The sequence below is a fragment of the Alexandromys fortis genome, unplaced genomic scaffold (genome assembly GCF_014885135.2).
Source record: "Alexandromys fortis isolate MF-2015 unplaced genomic scaffold, M_Fortis_MF-2015_v1.1 scaffold_76, whole genome shotgun sequence".
In the NCBI taxonomy this organism is placed as follows: domain Eukaryota; kingdom Metazoa; phylum Chordata; class Mammalia; order Rodentia; family Cricetidae; genus Alexandromys; species Alexandromys fortis.
In genome coordinates, this window is record NW_026067997.1 from 4545723 (window position 1) to 4566892 (window position 21170).

Genomic DNA, 21170 nt, shown 5'->3' on the forward strand with positions numbered 1-21170 from the left:
GCTTTGCCTCCCTAAGGCACCTGATTGGTCTAATAAAAAGCTAACCGGCCAGTAGCCAGAAATAGAGGAGTAGGCAGGGCTGGAGAGAAAAGGAAAGAAGAGAATGGGGAGAAAAAGAGGGACTCACCCAGGGCCAGCCAGCCAAGCAGCCACTAGCTAGAGAGGGGTGAGGTAGAACATACAGAGGAGAAAGGTAAAGAGCCCTGAGGCAAAACATAGAGAAAGAGACTGAAATAAGTTATAGTGGGAAAGCTTAAGATAAAGCCAAGCATTCATAACTAATAATAAGTCTCTGTGTCATGAACTGGTTGGGAACCCAAAGAAAGCCTGCTACAGTGCTGTTGTTGATGTCAGGCAATATCATCTCTATTCTCAGAAATTTCTCATGAAGCTTCATTATTATATATACCCAACGGTTTCTTACATCTGTGATGACTTTAGTAAAATTCTACATCTGAGATAGCCATCTCTGTGATATTTCTTACTAAGAAATAGCTTACTTACGGGATATAAATGAATGTAATGAAATATATAGGGAGATGAGAGAAATTGTTGAGTTGTCCATTCTTTAAAATCGCTACCTTCTTCCTCTTATCATATACGGAAAAGTAAAAATACTCAGGAGGAATTAGAATGGCGGCAGCATCAGCCAGCAGTGGTACCAGTACCCCGACTCTGTGCTGGTGGCTTACACACTCCCCCTCAATTTACATTGCTGTCCTCACACTTCAACACTGACTCTCCAGAAATCAGCGTCTGCCCTCCTCCATTTGCACCTGCTAACTTATCACTTTCCTGCTGCTATGTCTCAATTAATATGAATTTAAATGTATAGTTTACTGGGAAAATAGGCCTTTTAATTATGAAAAAAGAACTAAACTAATGTCTATCATCCCAGGGACTTGGAAAAATCATCAGGAAAATTGCCACACATTCAAAGCCATCCTGGGCTACATAGTGAAGTTACGGTTAGCCTGGGCTATGGAGAGGAGACTATATCTCAAAATAATCACAGCAATAAGAACTCCTCAGTTAAAATTATCTCATATTGTTTAAGCAGAGATTTATGTATGTAGGCAACACTAATTTTCAGAAACACAATGATACTGATGTATAGAGTCATAGAGGATTTCGTTTATTTTATAGGTCTTGTGTAGAAAAATCATTTTTGCACGTTTAATTTATGTTGAGAATTAAGGCTTTTGGCAAGAGTCCCCCAACACTTCTGTGAGAGACAGGTGCTTATGTTCCCTCTCCCGTGCTCTAGGTTCCCCATGGGCCTGTCTGTGGTCTATGGCAATGGAAAATTCTCATGGCCAAGTATGTGTGTCTTTAGAAGCTGCTGCTTCAGCTATTTCATGCCCTAGGGTCCCAACCAACGTAAGAGTAGGGTGTAGGCATGCTGGACATGACATAGCATTAGAATTGCATTCAGATGGGCATGGAGAGGAGGGCAGGGCCTGGGATCCTGTGTCTGGGATGCTGAATATAGACTTAAAAGACAAGCAACAGGTAATGACTTTTTAACTATGGATGTTTCCTAATTTACCACCCCCTTCACTTTGGGGTAGCATCCATGAAGTGAGAAAGTAATGGACAAAATGGATTCACAAAGATGAAAAACAAAGCTAACTTTTTTTTTTAAAAAAAATGTAAAATAATTCTTATTCAGTGTACAAATTGAAATTTTTATAATCCTGGTTTATCATAAAACATCATCATCAGTTGATACTTTTATTTTAGGACATTTTACTTACTTTAAATTATAAAGTATTTTATAATGATTTTAGTTCCTACTTATCTTGTATAAACTTTTACCATCTCACTGCCCAGCCCAAGAATGGAAACATTCTTAGCCAAGTGTATTTCATACTTCATTTTGGGTTGCACCATACACAGGGGTACAGTTAATACATTGTTTATTTTCTGACTGTACACACACAGCTTAGGCGCTGGGATTCGTTTGGATTATCTTTGGCTAAGAGGATCCATCTGTACTGTTGTTTGGAGACAGAGTCTCTTCATTCCCTGCCCGACGTTGCGGGCCTGTGACTGCTGTTAATTTCTCTGTGTAGGGGGCTTCTGCTTTAATTGTGTTCTGTCTCTCACAACTTGATGGACTATAAAATATCACTGTCTCCTTTTCTGTTATTCACATTATTTGACAAACAACAAGAAAGGTCAAAAGCCAATGTTGTAGCATGTGTCAGTCTCACACAGAAAATAGTGCTGGGGGATTCTTTGGTGGATACCAGGAAAATGATTCCTAGCAGAACAGATATAAAGGCAACACTGAGTTCTGATTTTAACCTCAGATGGGTTATAAGTTTAAACCAATTAATCCAGGGCTGCTGTCCATAGCACAATTACAGTACGCACCTCCTCTTTTTATAGTTATCATGGTACTGTATCATCTGGTGGATTAATTATTACTTAGAAAATGGGCCTACACTGTTATGGGCTACTAACAACAACAAGAAACATTTGAGTCCTGCTCAAAATAGGTGTTTCTCACTTTTAACAATTACCTGTTATAAAATTTTCATCACCTGGTATTCTTGAATTATAGAAAAAGATAAGATATTCTCTCCAATAAAACTTTTAAAGAAAAAGTTACTGTTGTAATTAAAATTTAAATATTAGTTTAAAAAAATCACCATTATCAGTTTTCTGCTTAGCTGTGCTTTTTTTGTTGCCTGGTGTTGTTTCTGCTGTCTATGATTTTAGTTCCTACTTATCTTGTGTTTTCCTACACAATAGACAATGGATCTAAGTATTATTTATTGGTTGAATTCAAACCATGGTACTAGTGTTCAGAATGAATCTTCATCCAGCCAGATTAAAACTTGAGAAGCAATAAAATGTCTCATTCAAGCCTTTACTCCCTATTTTAATACCCATGATGTCTCAGTTTGAGGCATCTCCTTTTCTATTGAAGATTTCCAAATATCTTGCAGAGAATTTGTGTGGGGGGAACATAAGCCTCTTTGTATATCCTCTGCTGACATTTCTGTATTGACATTTCTGATCCTGCCATCTAAATGAATCTTTAACTTTTAAAATCATAGTGCCTCTTGTTGATGGAGAAAAATACATCAGAGATTTAGCAGTTTTCGCCTCAGAGACTGTCTGATTGAGGACCTAGAGATGTGACTCGTTAAGGAAGAATACCTGCTGTGGACACAGGAGCACCCGAGATCAAATCCACAGCACCTGTGCAAAAGCCAGGAATGCGGCACGTGCCAGTGACGCCAGCACTGGGGAGGGTGAGACGGGCCCCTCCCCAGAGCTCACTAACCAGTTACCTAAGAAGGCGAACACCAGCTTCACTGTGTTCCTTCATTTCAGAAACATAAGGTAGAAAGCAGTGGAGGAAGACACACAATGCCCTGGCCTCTCCATGGTCATTCATAGGCTCATATACCTGTGCACATGTGTGTATTCATACACACACAGACACACACACACACACACACACACCACAGAGAGAAAATATGATTGAATTACAGAAAGAACAAATGTTTTTCTTTCCAAAGCAAAATTTACTCTAGCTGTTGCTCATTTTTCCACAATTCTGCAGCCAAAAATCTTGGTCCAGCTCCTGTCATCTTATATTTGGATTACAGAAGAAGAGCCTTCGGGAAGGTGGCCCACTTTTCATCCCTCTTAAGTTCTGTCAGCTACTTACAGAGCTGCCAGCTCTTCCTTAAACACCCTTCCTTAAGTGTTCCTTTTCATCAAGTGACCCTTCCTAAACTGGTCCAGACAGCACAGCATCACAGTTCTCCTGTGTGGGAACTGCCAGTTCACCTTCCCTCTTGTAGCATCTAAGTGACATCTGTGTTGTGTGACACACCCCTGTCTGCGTCACTGCCCATGTCCAGACTTGCTCATGCCATTGTTGCCTTGCTCCTGCTCTGTTTCCTCTCCTCCTGACCTGTCGCTTCCTCTGATGAGGGGTTGCAGAGAAGCCCATTTAATGGCAGATTCGCTGCATCCTTCTCTGCTCGTTTTTTTTTGACATGTCTATACTATTTTTGTGCTGCCTTAATTTATGTATTCCCCACTTAAAATGATCACACTTTTCTGTCATCATTTTAAAGAGGAAGTATGTGATGCTTTTGTTCTCCCTAAAATTTCCTGTGATGGGCTGTCATGCCAGCTGCAGCCCACATGTGGCAGGTTTGATGAACCTCCCCTGTGTCTCTTTATGCCTCGCAGAGCACTGCAGTGTTCCTGTGAGCCCAGGTACAAATCTGAAACGGGTTTGCTTTATCCGTAATGGAAATGTAAATAATTTTCAAAATCCCTCCCTGCGGCTCCCAGTGTTTTTCTGAAGTGAACTATGCATCAGGCAAGCAGTGCTGTGGTAGGCTGTGCTGTACAGAATAGATTGCACGAGCCTGTCGAGCAGGGGATCTCAACCTCCCTGATGCTCTGACCCTTACAGTTCCTCACGTAAGGCCCCCAACCATAGTATTCCATTTCATAATTAATTTGCTACTGTTATGAATTGTAATGTAAATTTATGATACGCAGGATATCTAATATGTGACCACCAAGGGGATCACAACCCACAGGATAAAAACTGCTGCTTTTGAGACTGATTGGTCCCTAGTCCATCCCTGATGTTATTATCAAACCTCAGCATTTACTTCCGAGTTAGGCTGATTTTCCTGTAGAAACGCCACAGGTACTGGCATATATATGAAGTAATGAGCTAATATATATAAAAATTCAATTTGGAACTCAGAGGCAAGCACAATTTTCATTTATTGCAGGCATTGCTACAGAATACACTTTAGTCATTTATTGCCAGGCTAAAATCCATGGGTGAGATAGATTCTGTACACAATTGTTGCTAAGAGATACCTCAGCTCTCCTCAGTTCTCAGTGCACCCCAAAATAAAAGGCAGCCCTCTCTTTCTTTTTGGGATATCAAAGGGTTCGTGTATTTCACAGCATTCCACAAAGAGACAAGAATCTCCTTAGAATCATTGAGTAGAGCACAGCTTTCCCTGTCAGGTAGGAGTGCTGTTGTTGATGGCTTGTCCCGTTCAGATGGGATGAAATCAAATGCAGAGTTTCAGCAGTGCCAGACTTCAAAGTATAGTGGGCTTTGTCAGTGTGAAGTAAACGCTGGGGCGGGGCTGACATGAGTCGTGGGGTGCTCCCTTCCTTGTGTAGTCATCCCCACAGTGAGCACACTGCAGAGAGTGCTCCTAGTTGACACGGGCTCCCTGTGCCCAACACCCTAAAGATGCTGTTTTTTTCAGGCTCTGTGTGAATGACATTGTTTGGCTCCCACAACTCCAGAGGGCAGATTGGTATTATTCCAATTGTGCTCTCAGGTAAATGGACTTGGAGATTAAATAATGTACATTAGATAACAACACTAGAAATTCAGTTTTGATTTTTCTGAATCAATACACTTTGTTTTTATTTTTATTTTTTTTACCTCAAATGTTTTTCTGTTTGTTTGTTTTTCTTCTCCCAAATAGGATTTTAACTCAGGGAAGCATAGAGTTTCAAAGTCCTTTTTTCATACTACAGATGTATGTGAGGGTAAACTTAGGTGATTTTGATGAAAATAAAGATGCTATTAAGTTATGACCAGAATATAACTGATGCATTTTTGTTTACTTTTCCCACTACGATAGTGACTTATAACTAACTACATCCCCCAGGAAGCTGAGGCAGAAGGATTGCTATGTGTTTGAGACTATATCTTGGGTTATATTGCAAGTCTAGCCCTGACTTTGATACATGCTCCCCACACCAAAAAAAAAAAAAAAAAAAAAGGGAGGAAGGGTTAGTCTGGAATTCTGTTCCTGAAGGTCATCTGAGGGCAACTGTGAACAGCAGCCCTGAGTCCATGCAGATGGAGGGAGGGTGAGGGATTAGCTTACGACCAGACACTACAGACTCTCATTTCTGTGGAAACAGAGGAAAGCGTGGGTATGGGAAAGGAGTGCCATGTCCTGGGATGTCCAGTCCCTCATCTCTGTGCTTGGGAATGTCTGGAAGGGATATTTATCAATACAGTGTAGTCAAGAGTCCAAGAGAGATGAAGACAAGAAAATACCTGCTGAGTCTAAGAGCAGCAGGAAACAAGGTGATGCCGAGTAAAATTCAACAAAACACAATAATTTTGAGAACCAAAGAGGAAAACTGTTCCCTATGTTTTCCTCAGAGATAGTTTTTACTATACCAGTCCTTTGTTCTCTAACCTTTCACGTATAAAATCTCCGTCTGGACATCTTATTTCAAATCTGCTTTCCTTAGGCCACTTTTATTCAACCCAAGTAAGTGAACATACTCCCCTTGTAAATTCTCTTTTGTGGAATTTCATAAATAACCACTTAAAACTCATTCTGTATTTGTCAGTATAGTTGTCCAAAAGTAAATTCTTGGTGGGTGTGGTTCTCAGAGCCTGTAATCACAGTATCTGGGAGATCTAAAGAGGAGTCTAGAAGTCCGGAATCACACGCAAGGCTACATGAGACCTTCTCAAGAAAAGCAAAGGAAATGCATTCTGTTAGGTATGCATCTGCTTGTATATATACATGCACATCTAGTCTTCTTCTGGTCTACTTGGTAAATTTTAGAGTGAGCTCGTCTTCAGCGTGAGTTGGCTTCTGGGTGAGGCTTATGTGCTTTGTGGTGTGGGCACAAGACCACCAGGCTGACTTTTACTTTGTTGTGATATTATGGTTTTGACCAATGAAGGACTTATTTTAAAATTACTATTTTTTTCATTTCAATGTTTCTGAGTTAGAAATGCTGATTTAGCCCCACGTTCATGAATAATGTACACTGCAGTGAATTTACCATCCTAGAACCTCAAGCCAAAGAGGCTTTTGAGCCACAAACACCCATTCTCACATGTTGCTCAGCACAGAAAGGAGAGCTTTGATTTCCATCTGCAGTGTGTGTGTGTTGGCGAGGAGTGTTAGCTAACCCTTCATCCCTCATCCTGCATTTTTATTCAACCAGCCCTGAAGGAAGACTTCCTGTGTTCATTTGGTTCTCCATATTGATCAAAAGTGGAGGTTTGGGGGTGATATAAAAAGCTTCCCTAGTTATTTCTTAAAATATGTAACTTTTGATGGCTGGTATGGAAGCTAGCATATGTTAGAACTCCCAAACCGTCAAATTTGGAATATGTATTTATGCAAATTTGGAGTCATAGTCTGAGACAGAAATATAAATTCTTATGACACAACAATGACATTTGTAAAAATTTACATTTCTTTAAGAATCATACACGTAGAGGATTCTGAAAGGTATATTTAAAATAACCTCCATGTGCTGTTTTCTTAATCATTGCTATTTCCTGATAAGCTGATAAGCTTAATAGCTAAGGTCTTTCTATGACATGGTATGAATGTTGTATCAGTCTTATGGAAAAATACAGTAAAATAGTAATTAAATGTTGGAGTAATTTAAGTTTCTGTGAGGAGGTTAAATAATAAATGAAAAGATAAGAATTTATTGAGTATTATGCATAGTCTATAGAGTTGGGTATTTAAGAAGTGGATTTTTATGATATAATTAAATATCCTCCATGCATGATATACAAATAATGCATAATACACATTCGTTTTTATCAATCAACTTCTGTTTGATCCTACATTTTACGTGGGTTAAAAAGTGAATCTTAGCCTGTGTAGTGTCAACACTCCATCCCCTTATGTCTGTGTTTTAAAATTTCTGGTCCTTTTACATATCAGAATGTTGGTAGGAGAGATGAATTGTTGGCCTGACTGATGCCAATTGAGCAGTCAGCATCCCAGTTCAGCGTAGTTTCTTGTGCTGGTGAAACAACCCTTACTATCTACTCCGTGATGACTCAGTACCATCTTCTGTTGTTCCTTACTCCCCTAAGCATGAAAGAATTCAGAAGCTTTGCTTTCTCTGTATTCTGAAGATGGCATCGTGTGGGCAATATTCAACTTAGAGCTAGTATAAGGTTGATGGTCAGGTAGTGAGCCACCAATGTCTTGCCATAACCCTATAGCACCTTCAACTAGTGTGTTGAGTCCAACGTCTTGCCATAACTCCCAGAACCCTGTAGTACCTTTGTCTAGCATATGTTGAGTGCAGTGTCTTGCCATAACCCTGTAACACCTTTGTATAGTGTGTGTTGAGTATAAAAGGACAAGGAGGGAAGGAGCCTGACAGAGGTCCTTCAAATCCATCACTTGTATTGAGAATCATATACTTTGAAAATAGAATACTGAAAAGTTTTATCAATTTAACATATTTGTTATATGTGTACTGTGTGTTATTCATTCCTTGGGACAGCAAAACATTGTCTGCTTCTTCCTGAATAAAGTAGGGTGATTGTCTGCTTCTTCCTGAATAAAGTAGGGTGATGGATAAACAAAACTGCAAACAATCAAAACAAGCAAACAAAAATATTGGTTGATATATTAACATATACATGGTTTTCTGCTGCAAAGAAATGTGGGTAAGGAATAAGACAAGAGAAGCCCTTAAGATTTAGAAGAAAATGACAAAACTAAGAGACCATCTTGTACTTTGTACATGGTGTTGCACGATGTGGCTTTAGGAGGAGCCACATTTAGTGTTTCTGAGCCAACTGATAAATTTTTGTTGGAGGTGGTATACTGAGCAGTGTTTTTTTTTTTCTAATAGAATCCCAGTGATACCTCTTATCTACTTAGAAATCAGACACTAGGGTCATTTATTTATTGATTGATCTTTATAAAAAATGGGATTCTTCAACTCAAAATAAAAATGTGAACTTAAGAGATATTATTTAAGACTCTAAAGAAATAAATCAGAGTTATTCCTTAAAAAAAACAATTTTTTTTGCATTTGGTCTTGTGAAAATTATCTCTTGCACTTTATTGCACTTGGCTCTCATATTCTTTTTTTTTCTTAAAGATTTATTTTTATTTGTGTGTGGGGGTGTTTATGGAGTATGTGCATGTGAGTATAGGTGCCTGCACAGTTCAGAAAAGGTTGTTGGATTTCCTGGAGCAGTAATTACAGGAGGTTGTGAGCTGCCTAATGTTGGTGCTAGCAACCAAACTTGAGCCTTCTGCAAGAACCATACACATTTGAAACCATTTAGCAATCTGTAGTGTCTTTGCTGTCACCACGCCTAGTTGTAAAGGCTGTGTTCAATATTTCACAGGTATCTCAAGCAGTCACTTCTTTGGGATCTGCTCCTAAAGAGTTCTGTGTTCTTTGAAAAATATTGTGATGCTTGAAGCATCATGTATTTTTTTTGTGCTCCCAACTGATACTTTAATTTCTAGAGACTCAGCTTTCTCTACCTAAAGATTTCCTACTTAGTAAATGACCTTCTACTGGAGATGTGCCTTAGATCTATCTATTATGCAATTTTGCCTTTGAGTCTACCTGAGTATCAGATTATAGTCTTTCTATAAGTTTTATTATGGTTAATGGTGTTAGACTCTGTGCATACCATGGGAATAGTCAGGTATTTCTGAGCTGCTAAAATACAGATAAATAGCTTATTTCACAAGATGGCCTCCGTGTACTCTGGGCAATTGCTAGGTCACATGATATGATATCCTTTCTCAAAGCAAAGCTACTGAGCAGATTTCAGGTTATCCACCTGAGTGGGCTACAAGCCTATACAGATTGTGAAACTTTTTTAGGTTATCAGCTCTACAATGGTACAGTATGCTGGGGTTTTCTCTTCAGCTCAGATCCCTAACCACAGGAGACTCATTTTACCTCACTCGAAGAGCCACAGCAGCAAATACCGTGTGTTTTCTTTCTCTTGCTGTGCTGCTGTCTCTGAATATAAGAACATTTCAGTCCCTTTCTTGAGGATCTTTAGTGGTTTCTGTCAATCACCCATTTCAAATATAACTGCATACCTGCTATTTTGGCTCTTTTTGTGAAAGAGGAGGTTTATGCTGGGCGTTTATTCAGCATCTTGAATCTCCCTATACAATTGTGAACTACAACCACCATGTGTTGCAAGTGACACCCCATTGATCTTTGGCTACAGGTTGACCTTTGTTTCTTAAACGTTTTTGAAGTACTTTATTGATTGAGCATGAGAAACAGTTGTGTCTTTCAATGCTGTTTGCTTCTGTTCCTCCTTTAATAATGTTTGAAGTCAACTTACCTTTTCCTTTTGTATGTGCCATGTCAAACAATACCAACAGCAACCAAGTCGTGCTACTGAGATCTTTTTTCTATGTTTTCTTTGCGCGCGCTCTCTCTCTCTCTCCTCTCCTCTCTCTCTCTCTCTCTCTCTCTCTCTCTCTCTCTCTCTCTCTCTCTCATTTCGTTTTTCAGAAGTGACAGTGTCTCGCAAATGCATTCCAGTGCATGACATGAGTGGTCACTTTTCTAGTAGCTAATAGTGATTTATTCACTAAGTCAGTACCTGTATTTTGGGCTGTATTATATAGGTACTTCTGTCCCTGACCCTGCTTTTTCTTAGTCACTCTGCCTAAATCCCAGTGGCCCATGCATAACAGAATTTATGTAGTTACCTGTTTCTAAGTTACGCGTTGTTTTCTGCTATGTTTTAGTGACTTTCCAGTGTCCATCTCTAGAATGATCGAGCAGCCACTACTGGTGGCCTGGCAGAACTTAAAAAATGACTTTTTATGAAAACTGTTTATGTATGATTTTTATTATCTTTGCTCTTTTTTCTTGGGACATAGTATACAGCCAATATTGATGTCAGTAAGTAGACAAATTTAATTCCTTGGTAGGGATTAAAAGCATATAAACAGAAACAGAGAACTCTCATATACCGCAGCCATGCTGCATTCCATCAACTATGATATAAAGTTCTGTAGTTACAGGAGTTGGGCAGAACTCAGCAAAATCCCCAGATACATATCTTAAGAGCGAGTGCATAAAAGTCACCATCTGCTTTCTGTGGGATCATTACATTTATTCACAAAATTGTAATGCATTTATTACTCAGTTCGAAAATCTAAACATGAAGGCCAGTGAAGTTGCCCAACAGGTAAACGTGCCTACTGCCATTCATGATAATAAGTATTTTAGAGCCAGGCTCCACATGATGGGAGGAGAGAATCAACTTCTCCAAGTTATTCTTTGGCCTGTGGAATACATGTGCATTTACAAAATAAGTTGATCAATGTGAAAAAATAAAACATTAAGAACCCAAATGCTATGTGAGAGAAAAGCGTATCCATTGATTAGTATATCAGGGGGAAGGTAGTCTCACTAAGGAAAAGTATGAATATTAAAATCAGAATCCAAACTTTTTCTAACTGTAGAAACTATGCAAAGGCTAACATGACTGTATGGTTTTATTTCTTAGACTTTTATATATTTTTGCACGCATGCATATATAAGCCAGAGGACAATTTGTAGGAGTTGGTTCTCTCCACAGTGTGGATCTTAGGGATCAAACTCAAGTCTTTATGCTTGGTACCTTTACCAGCTGAAACACCTCACCAGCTGAGCCATCCCACCAGTCCAAGGGGTTTATTATTTTAGTGGAAGGAAAATCTGTGGAATTTAGCAAGCATAGTAAAATGGACATTTTGGGAAATAAAGTAAATTTAAACTAATAATGATAAACACAAAAAGTGATCGATGTAGAAGAGAACATGCATCCCCTTGTTTCCACTAAGAAGGTATAACCAGCCAATAGTGATGTAATCCAAAATAAACATGAGTCATTATAAAAAATTGTCATGTAGAAAACATAAGGAACATATGGAAAACATCTTATATAGTTCTTGTTACCTGCTTCCCAATACCATTTGCTGTCAATAAAAGATAGTTACAGCCCTTTCCCATCTAGCCTGGGATAAGATACTTTGTGTAGTCATTGTTTGCTGAATAATGCTCACTACTTATTTAATGAACTTGGCTAGAAACATGTAACATTTCTGACACTGCTCTAACTTAACAAGCTCTAACTAAACCATGTTTAGAAATTAATATTTGACAGACCTGGAGATGAATCCCAGTGATTAAGAACACTTAAAGGCCAGTTCCCAGCACCCATTTTGATTGGCTCATAACTGCATGTAGCTCCAGCATGAGGGCTCAAACAGCTCTGCTTTCCAGACTTGGTCTACCCAGAAAATGCTGCTGAGAGAGCAAGGAAAGACAGTCCAGAAAGTGTTCTAATATGGCCACACTGAAGGCCATTAACGGTTGTGTAAGTAGTCCCCTTATTGTGTTAAGAACAGAAGGCAGGGTCATGGGCTGAAGAGAGGGTAGGAAGTAAGAAGCAGCAATCACCTACAACTCAGTGAGTCTCTTGGGATGTTTTACTGTTGAAAGAGAGAAGAGAACGGCAGCCTGAGCTAAAGAGGCAGTTTCTGCTTTACACCTTTGCTTGGGTACAAAGTTTGCAGAGCATGCCTGTCACACTGGGAGGAAGGGGCTAGCTGAGAAGAGGGAATAAGCAGTAGAATTGGAGGCAAGGCTCAAGTAAGAAGAGATTTGTACCAAGATAATTTTAAATGCTTCTGTAATAAATGAGGAGATAAATGAGTCTCTGAGTATTAAAGCTTTCTATTATAAAGACTTCTAACACATCGTAATTTTATCCATAGGCTCAATATAATTCCAGTAAAAACCTTAGCTTTTAAACCAAAACATGACAACATGTACATAGTCGTGGAAATGGGCAGGAATGACCACAGCACTGCTGAAGAGTAGCTATCATGGAAGGAGATCAGCAGTCAGCTTCTGAGTCTGTCTGAGGTTGCAGATTAGGATTATGGGGCAGCACAGACAATACACTAATGACTGAGGTAAAAATCCCCCAGACACTTGCTGGTAAAGTAACACTGCAGAGTAGTGTACGAAAGGAAATTCTTTGTTAAAAAAAAAAAGAAAGAAAGAAAAAAGACAAGAGTGATTCAACAGGAGGATTGAGTTTGTAAGGAACACCATGCAAGAGAATCCGTTTTAGGTACATAATAACTTTGAAATAGTATGAAGTATAAAGTAATGCTAACTTAATGGCCCTGGAAAAAAGACAAGGGTTCTTAAATAAACACAAAATGGAAACCCCATAAAGTAAAATTGTTACCGAATTAAGAACTCATTCCATCAACGGATGCTATTAGATGAGCAAAAAGTCAAAATAGAGGAAAGAAAATTATTTATAACACATTAACTCAGTACCAACAAATAGCCAGGTTAAATAAAAAAATGTCCCCATGCCTATAAGAAAAGTAATGATTTTTATTTAAAAACAAACTGGCTCAGACTTAGCTGTATCTTTTATAAAATGAGAATGGCCATGGGACAAACAAACACATCTAGATAAATAACAGTGTATACTATGGTGTTCAAAACCAGTCGGCTGAGATACTTGGTGCTATAACACAAATATCTCAGACTGGTAAACTTAGAAGAAGAGAAATTTTTCTCATTTTTGGAGGCAGGAAAGCTCTAGTTCAGGTTCTAGAAAGGTGTTGATGAAGGCCCAATCTGTGATGCTTCCTTGTAGGGGGTGAGAGCAGTTCTCACCGACAGAGGAATGAAAGAATGGAAGCGATCAGTTTCGCTCCTTTCAGCCTTTACAACGGTTACTAATCCTGTTCTAGAGAATTCTGCCCCAGGGCTTCATCACTGTGCACTGGGGAGTTAAGGTTCAGTAGGAGCTTTGGAAGAGATGGACATTCAAAGCATTGCAGAGGGTTTGGTTGGTTGCTGTCTGTTTGTATCTCAGCCTCTTTTGTCTTCTGTGTATGTTTATACCTCTATGTATGTGTTACAGCTATTAATAAGCCAGGGTCCATTCTAGTGTTTATTTACTAATCTCATCACTATGAGGAGAAAAGAAGCCATCTGGTTTCATCTGGTTATTTTTTCTTGAACTACTCCTAGCTTGAGAAGACTTTTCCTAAGGCTTTAGCAGAAACTATAGCGATTGGGGTGATGAGGAAGAAGGTGGCCATGGTTAACATCTGCTAACTATGTTTGAGCTAAGGATTTGAGCTAAATGTTTGAAGTGGATCCCCCGGTTTAATCCTCACAGCGTCACAGATTGGCTGCCTCTGAGGTTAAATAATAGAAACTGTCTAGCATACCTCATGAAACTCTAAATAGCCTCTCCCAGACTATTACATTTGGGAAGAGAACTGGTTCCTCATATTTCTTAGCCACCAAGCTAATCCCATCATTACCCCACATTGCTTTAGCAAGTCTTCCTCCTGACAGTCCCTTAACTTTGACACCTTCTTGGCACTGAGACCCAGAAGGATGGAAGGCACGGAAGGTGAAGTGCTATGGGCACAGTGTGAGAGGGAGGGGTCCTGGGGGCATCTTGAGAAGATGCCATAGTAACGCCCTATAAGCGATGCCAGTCACTACTTTGGTTAGGGGTGGGGATATTTGTAACGCCAGTGCTGGCAGATGCAACGTTTAGCCTGTGACTCTCGTTAGCGTCACAGGTGTGCTTTAGATGCTTAAGTATGGTTTAGTCTTTAGTTTTCTGTAGAAATATTAGGCTTCTGGGATTTTCATATTTTTTTGTTTCTTCTCACTTTAACAGATCACATGTCTATCACTTGGAATATGTTACGGAAACAGATACTATATGCATCTCATAAATATTTTAATTTTAACAAAATATAAGGTCACCATCTCCCAGGGAATCCAATCTCACAGTAAACCAAGAAAAACTGTTTTCCTTGTGTTTTGCAGACCTTGAGTAATGAGATGAGTACAGATGATGAGAATGAGTACACAGAGGAAAAGGACAGCTACATCTGCGCCGTGTGCTTGGATGTGTACTTCAACCCCTACATGTGCTACCCTTGCCGTCACATCTTCTGCGAGCCCTGCCTTCGGACTCTGGCCAAAGACAACCCCGCAAGCACTCCCTGCCCACTCTGCCGGACCATCATTTCTAGAGTCTTTTTCCAGACAGGTAAATGCCGTCTTTGGTTATCATAGTTACCTACTATTTTCTAATTTTTTTGTGGGGGCGGAGGTTTTAACTCCAGAGGCATCATATAAATTGTTATGAAGTTAGTGAAAAGCATACACAGAGTCATTGTTGCTCTAGTTTATAGAAGGTTGCTTGCCCAACTAATTGAACCATGCCAGAACCACAGGTTAAAGTAGATCATTGCTGAGCCTAACTCTGCACTCAGCCCCTTCGTCCTCGCTAGCTGCTGGTCAGTCTCCATAGACACCTTCTGGGGGAGGGAGAGTCCAGCTGAAAACACTGCTGTCTTCTTGTTCCTCCCATCTGCCTCTGCTGCTGCTTTTTCTGTTGCCCTAGGATCTGAGGACAGTTAACTAAGCCTGTTACCCAAACTCCCAAATCTCTAAGCGAAGAATGCTCAATCTTTCACACTGTGATATGATGTTGTTAATGTGTTGGGTGACATTCAGAGCTGTCCAGAGGTGCATGCAGACACAGGCAATGGATCTGATGCACCTGCTCTAATCATTCCAGATATGGCTACGCCCATTTTTTTTAAGCAAGTAAGAGTACTGTTTACCTACTTGTCTGGAGATGACGTATGGTGTCTTGCCCATTTGATGAAGAGATGGAATCTAATGCACATGAGCATAGAAAACTAAGGGAAGTGGCGGTGGTCACTGCTGTTACTATGGGGAGGAAGGGGCTTCCCATCTCCATGTTTTGTCCTCAGACTGATAGAGTCAAAGGGAGATCGAGGTATGTACTTTATTAACAGTAAAGTTGAAGAGCTTAAGCAGCAGTTTTATTCCCTGAAAGAAATCAAAGTCCCACCACCATGTGGGTGAAGCAGTGCGGGTGGACCCAAACCCAGCCAGCTGCATAAAGGCTTGCGAATCTCTCTGGTCAAACAGTGAGGAGAAAGTAGAGCTATGGCCTCTCACCTGCCTAGTGCAAGAAGCCTGCTGCACTAGATCACTGCACATCCCGTGACCACGTGTCAGTGAAATGCCAAGAGAAGTTGAGTGGAACACAGGTTGCCTACAGGTAGAGGTCCAGATAAACTGCAGGTAAACTGAGGTAAACTGCAGGGTCCTACATAGGAACTACAGTTTGATGCAGTTTTAAATGTTCACACCCTACAAGGAAATCTTTAAAGAAGTGGTTTTCATTATCCATTAAAAGAAAATACAAATTCTCAAGGATAGCTAAAGGAGTTTCTGGCGCTTAGCCCTACAAGAAATTTTTTGTGGCTTCTCTGGAGCATTTCAAGAGTAAGCGATAGCTTTAAAAGCATCCTCAGGGAAAATCGGAGCATCAGCATTTCTCTTTGTTGCTCATGGTATTTTAAAGGAAACCCGAGGAAATATGAGTATAAATTAGATAAAGCCATATCGCTAATTGCTAATACAATATGGCTTAGTTTTCTTGTTAATATAATTTTAAATAATAAGCTCAGACTCACCCATATTCCTACCATTTTAAAGTAGCGTCTAATACATTTACTTCTATAACATTGTGTATGTGTGCATGTATGCATGTCTAATTAGTTGCTACCCAAACTATCAGATCATGTGAACATCTTCTTTTTCTAACTTGTTTAACCTGAAGTCCTTGTGTTTCTTGTAATGACCTCATGTTCTGCTTAGCCCGGTTACTTTTATGGACTGTTTACACTTTTTATTTATAATTTTATTACATATTAATAGTGTACATGGATAAATGTTTGAACACATCATACAGTGTTTCCTTATGGTGAGCTTCCAGAAGAAGAGCTCGTAGTTAAGGCCTGTGTCTTAACAGCAGTGTGGGAGGGCGTGTCTCTACAGCCTTGGCCATCTAGTTTTCCACTTTAAATTCCTGAGGATGTTCTGTACATTTAGTGCCAGTTTTTGTCATATGTGGAAAACAGTCTTCCCTTTTGGTCCTTTACACCTTGGTTTTGGTTATGGTACTTTATGGACGGGCCAAATTTCTAGGTCTTGTTCTTTGTTCGTTTAGTTAGTTTGTTTGTTTTGTAGCATCGGGTGTTTAACCTTTGTCTTTATTGTTAAAACTTGGGTACTAAAGGCTCTACTAACCACACAAGTTTATAAGCCTCCCCTTTATGTTTGGGTTGTTTTAAGTTGAGTTTTGTCATAATTTTCGCACGTTTTCTGAGGTGCTCTGTTTGCCTAAGGATAGAGCGCCATTTGGCACTCCTTAGGCACATGCCCCAGCAACATTTAACATCTGTTCTCTCCGTGCCAACTCAACTGTCTTTCTTTGCAAAGCAGAGCGACTCCTAAGACATGTCTCTCTTAGCAGCTGTCCATTCCTCTTTCTGCCTTGTCATGAGCATTACTTCACTTCTTATCATCTTAGGATTTACATTTTAATAACTCACAAAGTAAATTTAAACTAATGTGAGGATGAGTGACGTTCTAGTGAATATTTTTATAACAGTGATTATTATTGTTTATCGCTTTCCAGTAAAGTTCTATAATTCCTTTCCTAAAGGCTCTGCACATTCTATGTTAACTTTATGTCTCTATATCCAGTGCTTGCTATTGTAACATTATTTCTGTGGATGTTAGGAAAGTCACCTCGTCTTCAGTTCTTCTGTTCCCAGAATCTGAGTGTTGGAAATTATTTAGTGAAAAAAATTAATCATATAAATTACTTAATATCATTATTCTGATTGTGAGATTGTTATTGCCAATGGTGATTGCCAGTGGTGATTGCCAGTGGTGATGGAGGAAAAGCTTGGTTCTGATTGTGGTATTGTTACTGCTGAAGGTTATAGAGGAAAAGCTTGGCTCTGATTGTGCGATTGTTATTGTCAAAGGTTATAGTGGAAAAACTGTCCTCCTTTATAGCGTGAAGATACTCCCTGATGAATAAGAGGTCCCTTGTATCATATTTCTGTTAGGTTAGCTCAATGGGTAGAAATACAATGATACTCATTCCAGATTTATCGCATGCAATGCTCTTTAGTGAATAATATCCTTATACTTGAACTGTAACTTTCCCTAATTATATGCTCTTGCTTAAATTACTTAGTGTTAGCTGGTAGTATTAGCTACTTAATGCTAATAAAAGTTGAAAAGTTGAAGTGAGATAGGATAGGCAGAAGAAATGACAGAGGCATCAAGACTTGCTTATAAAGTAGGCATGAAGCTAGACTGTTGAAAGTTGTATGGAAAAGGTCACATTGGTAATGGGTTATGTGTAAGTTGCTAATTAGTATCCATAACCACCTTCTTTCTTCCTAGCTTAGCCCTGAACATTGAGCCCTCCTAAAAAAGGCCAGTGGGTCCTGGTCGCAGACCCCATCCTCTGTTTCTTACTAATCTGACCCACTGGCCCACAATTGGTTCACAAATGAACGTGTGGTCTGTTCAGTGAGATGAAAAGAAAATAGATGGGAAGAACTGTTTTATTTCTCTTTGAACAGGAACAAAAGTGTCTAACAGTGTTACTTCCTGGTAGACATCTTCTGAGCAAGTGATAAATCAGCCTTAGTATGACGTTAATATGGATGTCAGAGTTGAGAAAAATACCTGAAATGGGATTGTAATAACATTGTTGGTCCACTTAGTCAAACAAGTCGAGCTTTAGATTTCCTATTATATGAAATAATAAATTTGCTCATTAACTAGGGCAATTTTAATAGATTTCCTGTTAAGTTTCAACTAAAAGTAACTTAACAGACCAGGCATGATAATGCACACTTTTAATCCTAGCACTCAGAGGGTAGAGACAGTAGGATCTTGGGAAATCAAGGACAGCCTGGTCTATAGAACAAGTTCTAGAACAACAAAGGCTAGATAGTAGACCCTGTCTCAAAAGACGAACAAAAAGCAACTTACTGATAAAAGCATACTAATTTTAAAGGTAACAATAAGGAAACTAAAAATTATAGATACACAAAAATTTACAGGTGTGATGCATAGAATATAGTATAAAAGCTAGTCAACAATATTTTGAATTAATAAAGAAATAATAAATTGGACATGTGAAGTGGTTATATGTTATTGGTGTCCATAATCTCTACCAGCACAACTATTTAACTAATGAAAATATTCTTTTAAATCACATTAACTTAAATTCATAGAAAAATTTGATAAGGGTTTATTAAAAAATACCTACTAAAATTTACCACTGTTTGGTTGGGAAGGCATTTCAGTGGGCTAAGAGTACTTGTTGCTCTTGCAAAAGACCTTGGTTCAGTCATCAGCACCCACATTGTGGTTCACAACTATCTGTAACTCCAGTTCTAGACAATCAGACACCCTCTTCTGATTTCTGACAAAGCCCTGCCTGGATGACTACATTCAGGAATACATATACAAGGATGTTCATACATATATTCATACAAATACATAAATAAGTCAACAACCATAGAAGACAGTCAAGGAAAACAGCTAAGAAGAACCTTCCTAGGGTAGAGTGAGCCTCAGAGGAAGATAAGGACACACTGCCCCTGTGGTAGAGCACCACAGAATCTGAACCTAGGGCAGGTTTTGCCTCATGACATTGAGAACAACAATGAAGGAGATCATAGGTAAGAGTGGAGGGTAAGAATTGGGTGGGGAAAGGGCCTCTCTAAACTGTGTATTCAAGTTCTAAAGAATTAAAATGTAGGCAGTCATTAAACAAGACCCAAGAAAAAAAAAAACCTACATATCCATGGTTAATTGTTTTTTTTTTACAAGAGTGACAAACAAAAATAAGCTTTAATGGCAGTTGACCATATGCTTCTGGTTCTACTGTTTACCTAGATGGAAAAGAATGAATTGGACTCCTGCCTCACAATATGTGAATATATGTTCATTGTAGAACAAAACCATAAAGGTAGGATGAACTAAAAATAAATTCTTAGAAGAAAGCATATCTTTGTCTTTGTCAACTGTGATTTAACAGTGGTTTCTCTGATACAACACCTAGGGCACAAACATTCAAGGGAAATAGATAAATTAGACTTCATCAAAGTTAAAAGCAACCTTACTTTAAAGTAGATGCATCAGAAAAGGGCAAATAAGGATCTTTTTCCTAGCATTCTGACTAATAGACTCAACGTCCATGCTGTGAGATCCTGTAAGTTGCACAGAATGGGGGGATGTCTCGACCTTGGAAGGGGGTCTGATGTAGAAGGTCCTTCTGTATATGTGTTGCTTTTATTTGTTAATGAATAAAGAATCTCCATTGGCCTGTGATAAGGCAAAGTAGAGCTAGGCAGGGAAAACTAAACTGAACACTGGGAGAAAGAAGGCAGAGTCAGGAGACACCAGGGAGCCGGCAGAGACAGATGCCAGGGACAGAACTTTACCCAATAAGCCACAGCCACGTGGCAATACACAGATTAATGGAGATGGGTGAGTTTAGGATATAAGAGCTAGCCAGAAACACACTTAAGCTATTATCCAAATAATATATATTATTGCAAATAATATAGTTTCTGTGTTTGGGGGTTGAGCAACCGAGAATGAACTAAGAGGCTCCGGACTGAAAGAAAATACTTTGTCCAACAGGGGTCACAGCGTCAGAACATCTACTATAAAATCATTCACTACTCCTGTCTCTTTCCTAGTCACAATACACCCTGATCCTGAAGAAAAGTTCCTACCCTTTTTTCTAATATTTTTCTCTTCTCAACCAACCTTCCCGTATTCACTGCCTCCCTAACCTCTGGTTCTAGTACAGTGGACTGCAGCGGAACTCAGAAAGGGTGAGCAGATAGAAAGAGAGGCAGATAATTACCTCCACAGTGTGTGGAAATTATACCACAAGCAGGGAAATAACATTTAAGCTAACCTGAGACTAAGCATTAAAGGGGAATGTGATGCCCCATCAGAGATTTGGGGCTGTCACAAGAATTGAAGGATGCTACTTGAATTTAGGCAGCAAGGCAGTGGCATCCTGCAGCTTTGGGGACAGTACCAAATAATTCTGAATTATCCTGCTTCTGTCTCACCATCTAAAATGTCCTGCTTGACTCCATCCAGGGCATACAGATTCTTAGCAAGACTATCACACTCTTTCTATCCTCATTTTACTGTGACCATTTTTGATTTTTCTTGATCGTGTCCAAATTTATAGGAAGGTCATTTCATAGTTTCTCTGATTCTACGCCAGCAAGTCTCCTCTATTAATTCTTATGCTAATGCAGTTCTCAGTTTGCTTATGTTCATGCCTCTACTATTCCATTTTTTCCAATTCATCTCATATGTAATAAACTCTGCCTCTGAAACCCACACTGATTCTGTATCAGAAAGGCTATTTGACGGTGTCA

The 21170-nt window shown here is 39.2% G+C and overlaps 1 protein-coding gene across 2 annotated transcripts in view; it reads left to right on the plus strand.

Moving 5' to 3' along the window:
* Positions 1-21170, plus strand: part of Rnf180 (ring finger protein 180) — a 153200-nt gene that overhangs the window by 88659 nt on the left and 43371 nt on the right. For both annotated transcript variants that reach the window (XM_050160482.1, XM_050160481.1), the window contains exon 6: positions 14671-14896. In XM_050160482.1, coding sequence (XP_050016439.1) covers positions 14671-14896 — 226 coding nt within the window. The remainder of the gene's footprint in view (positions 1-14670; positions 14897-21170) is intronic.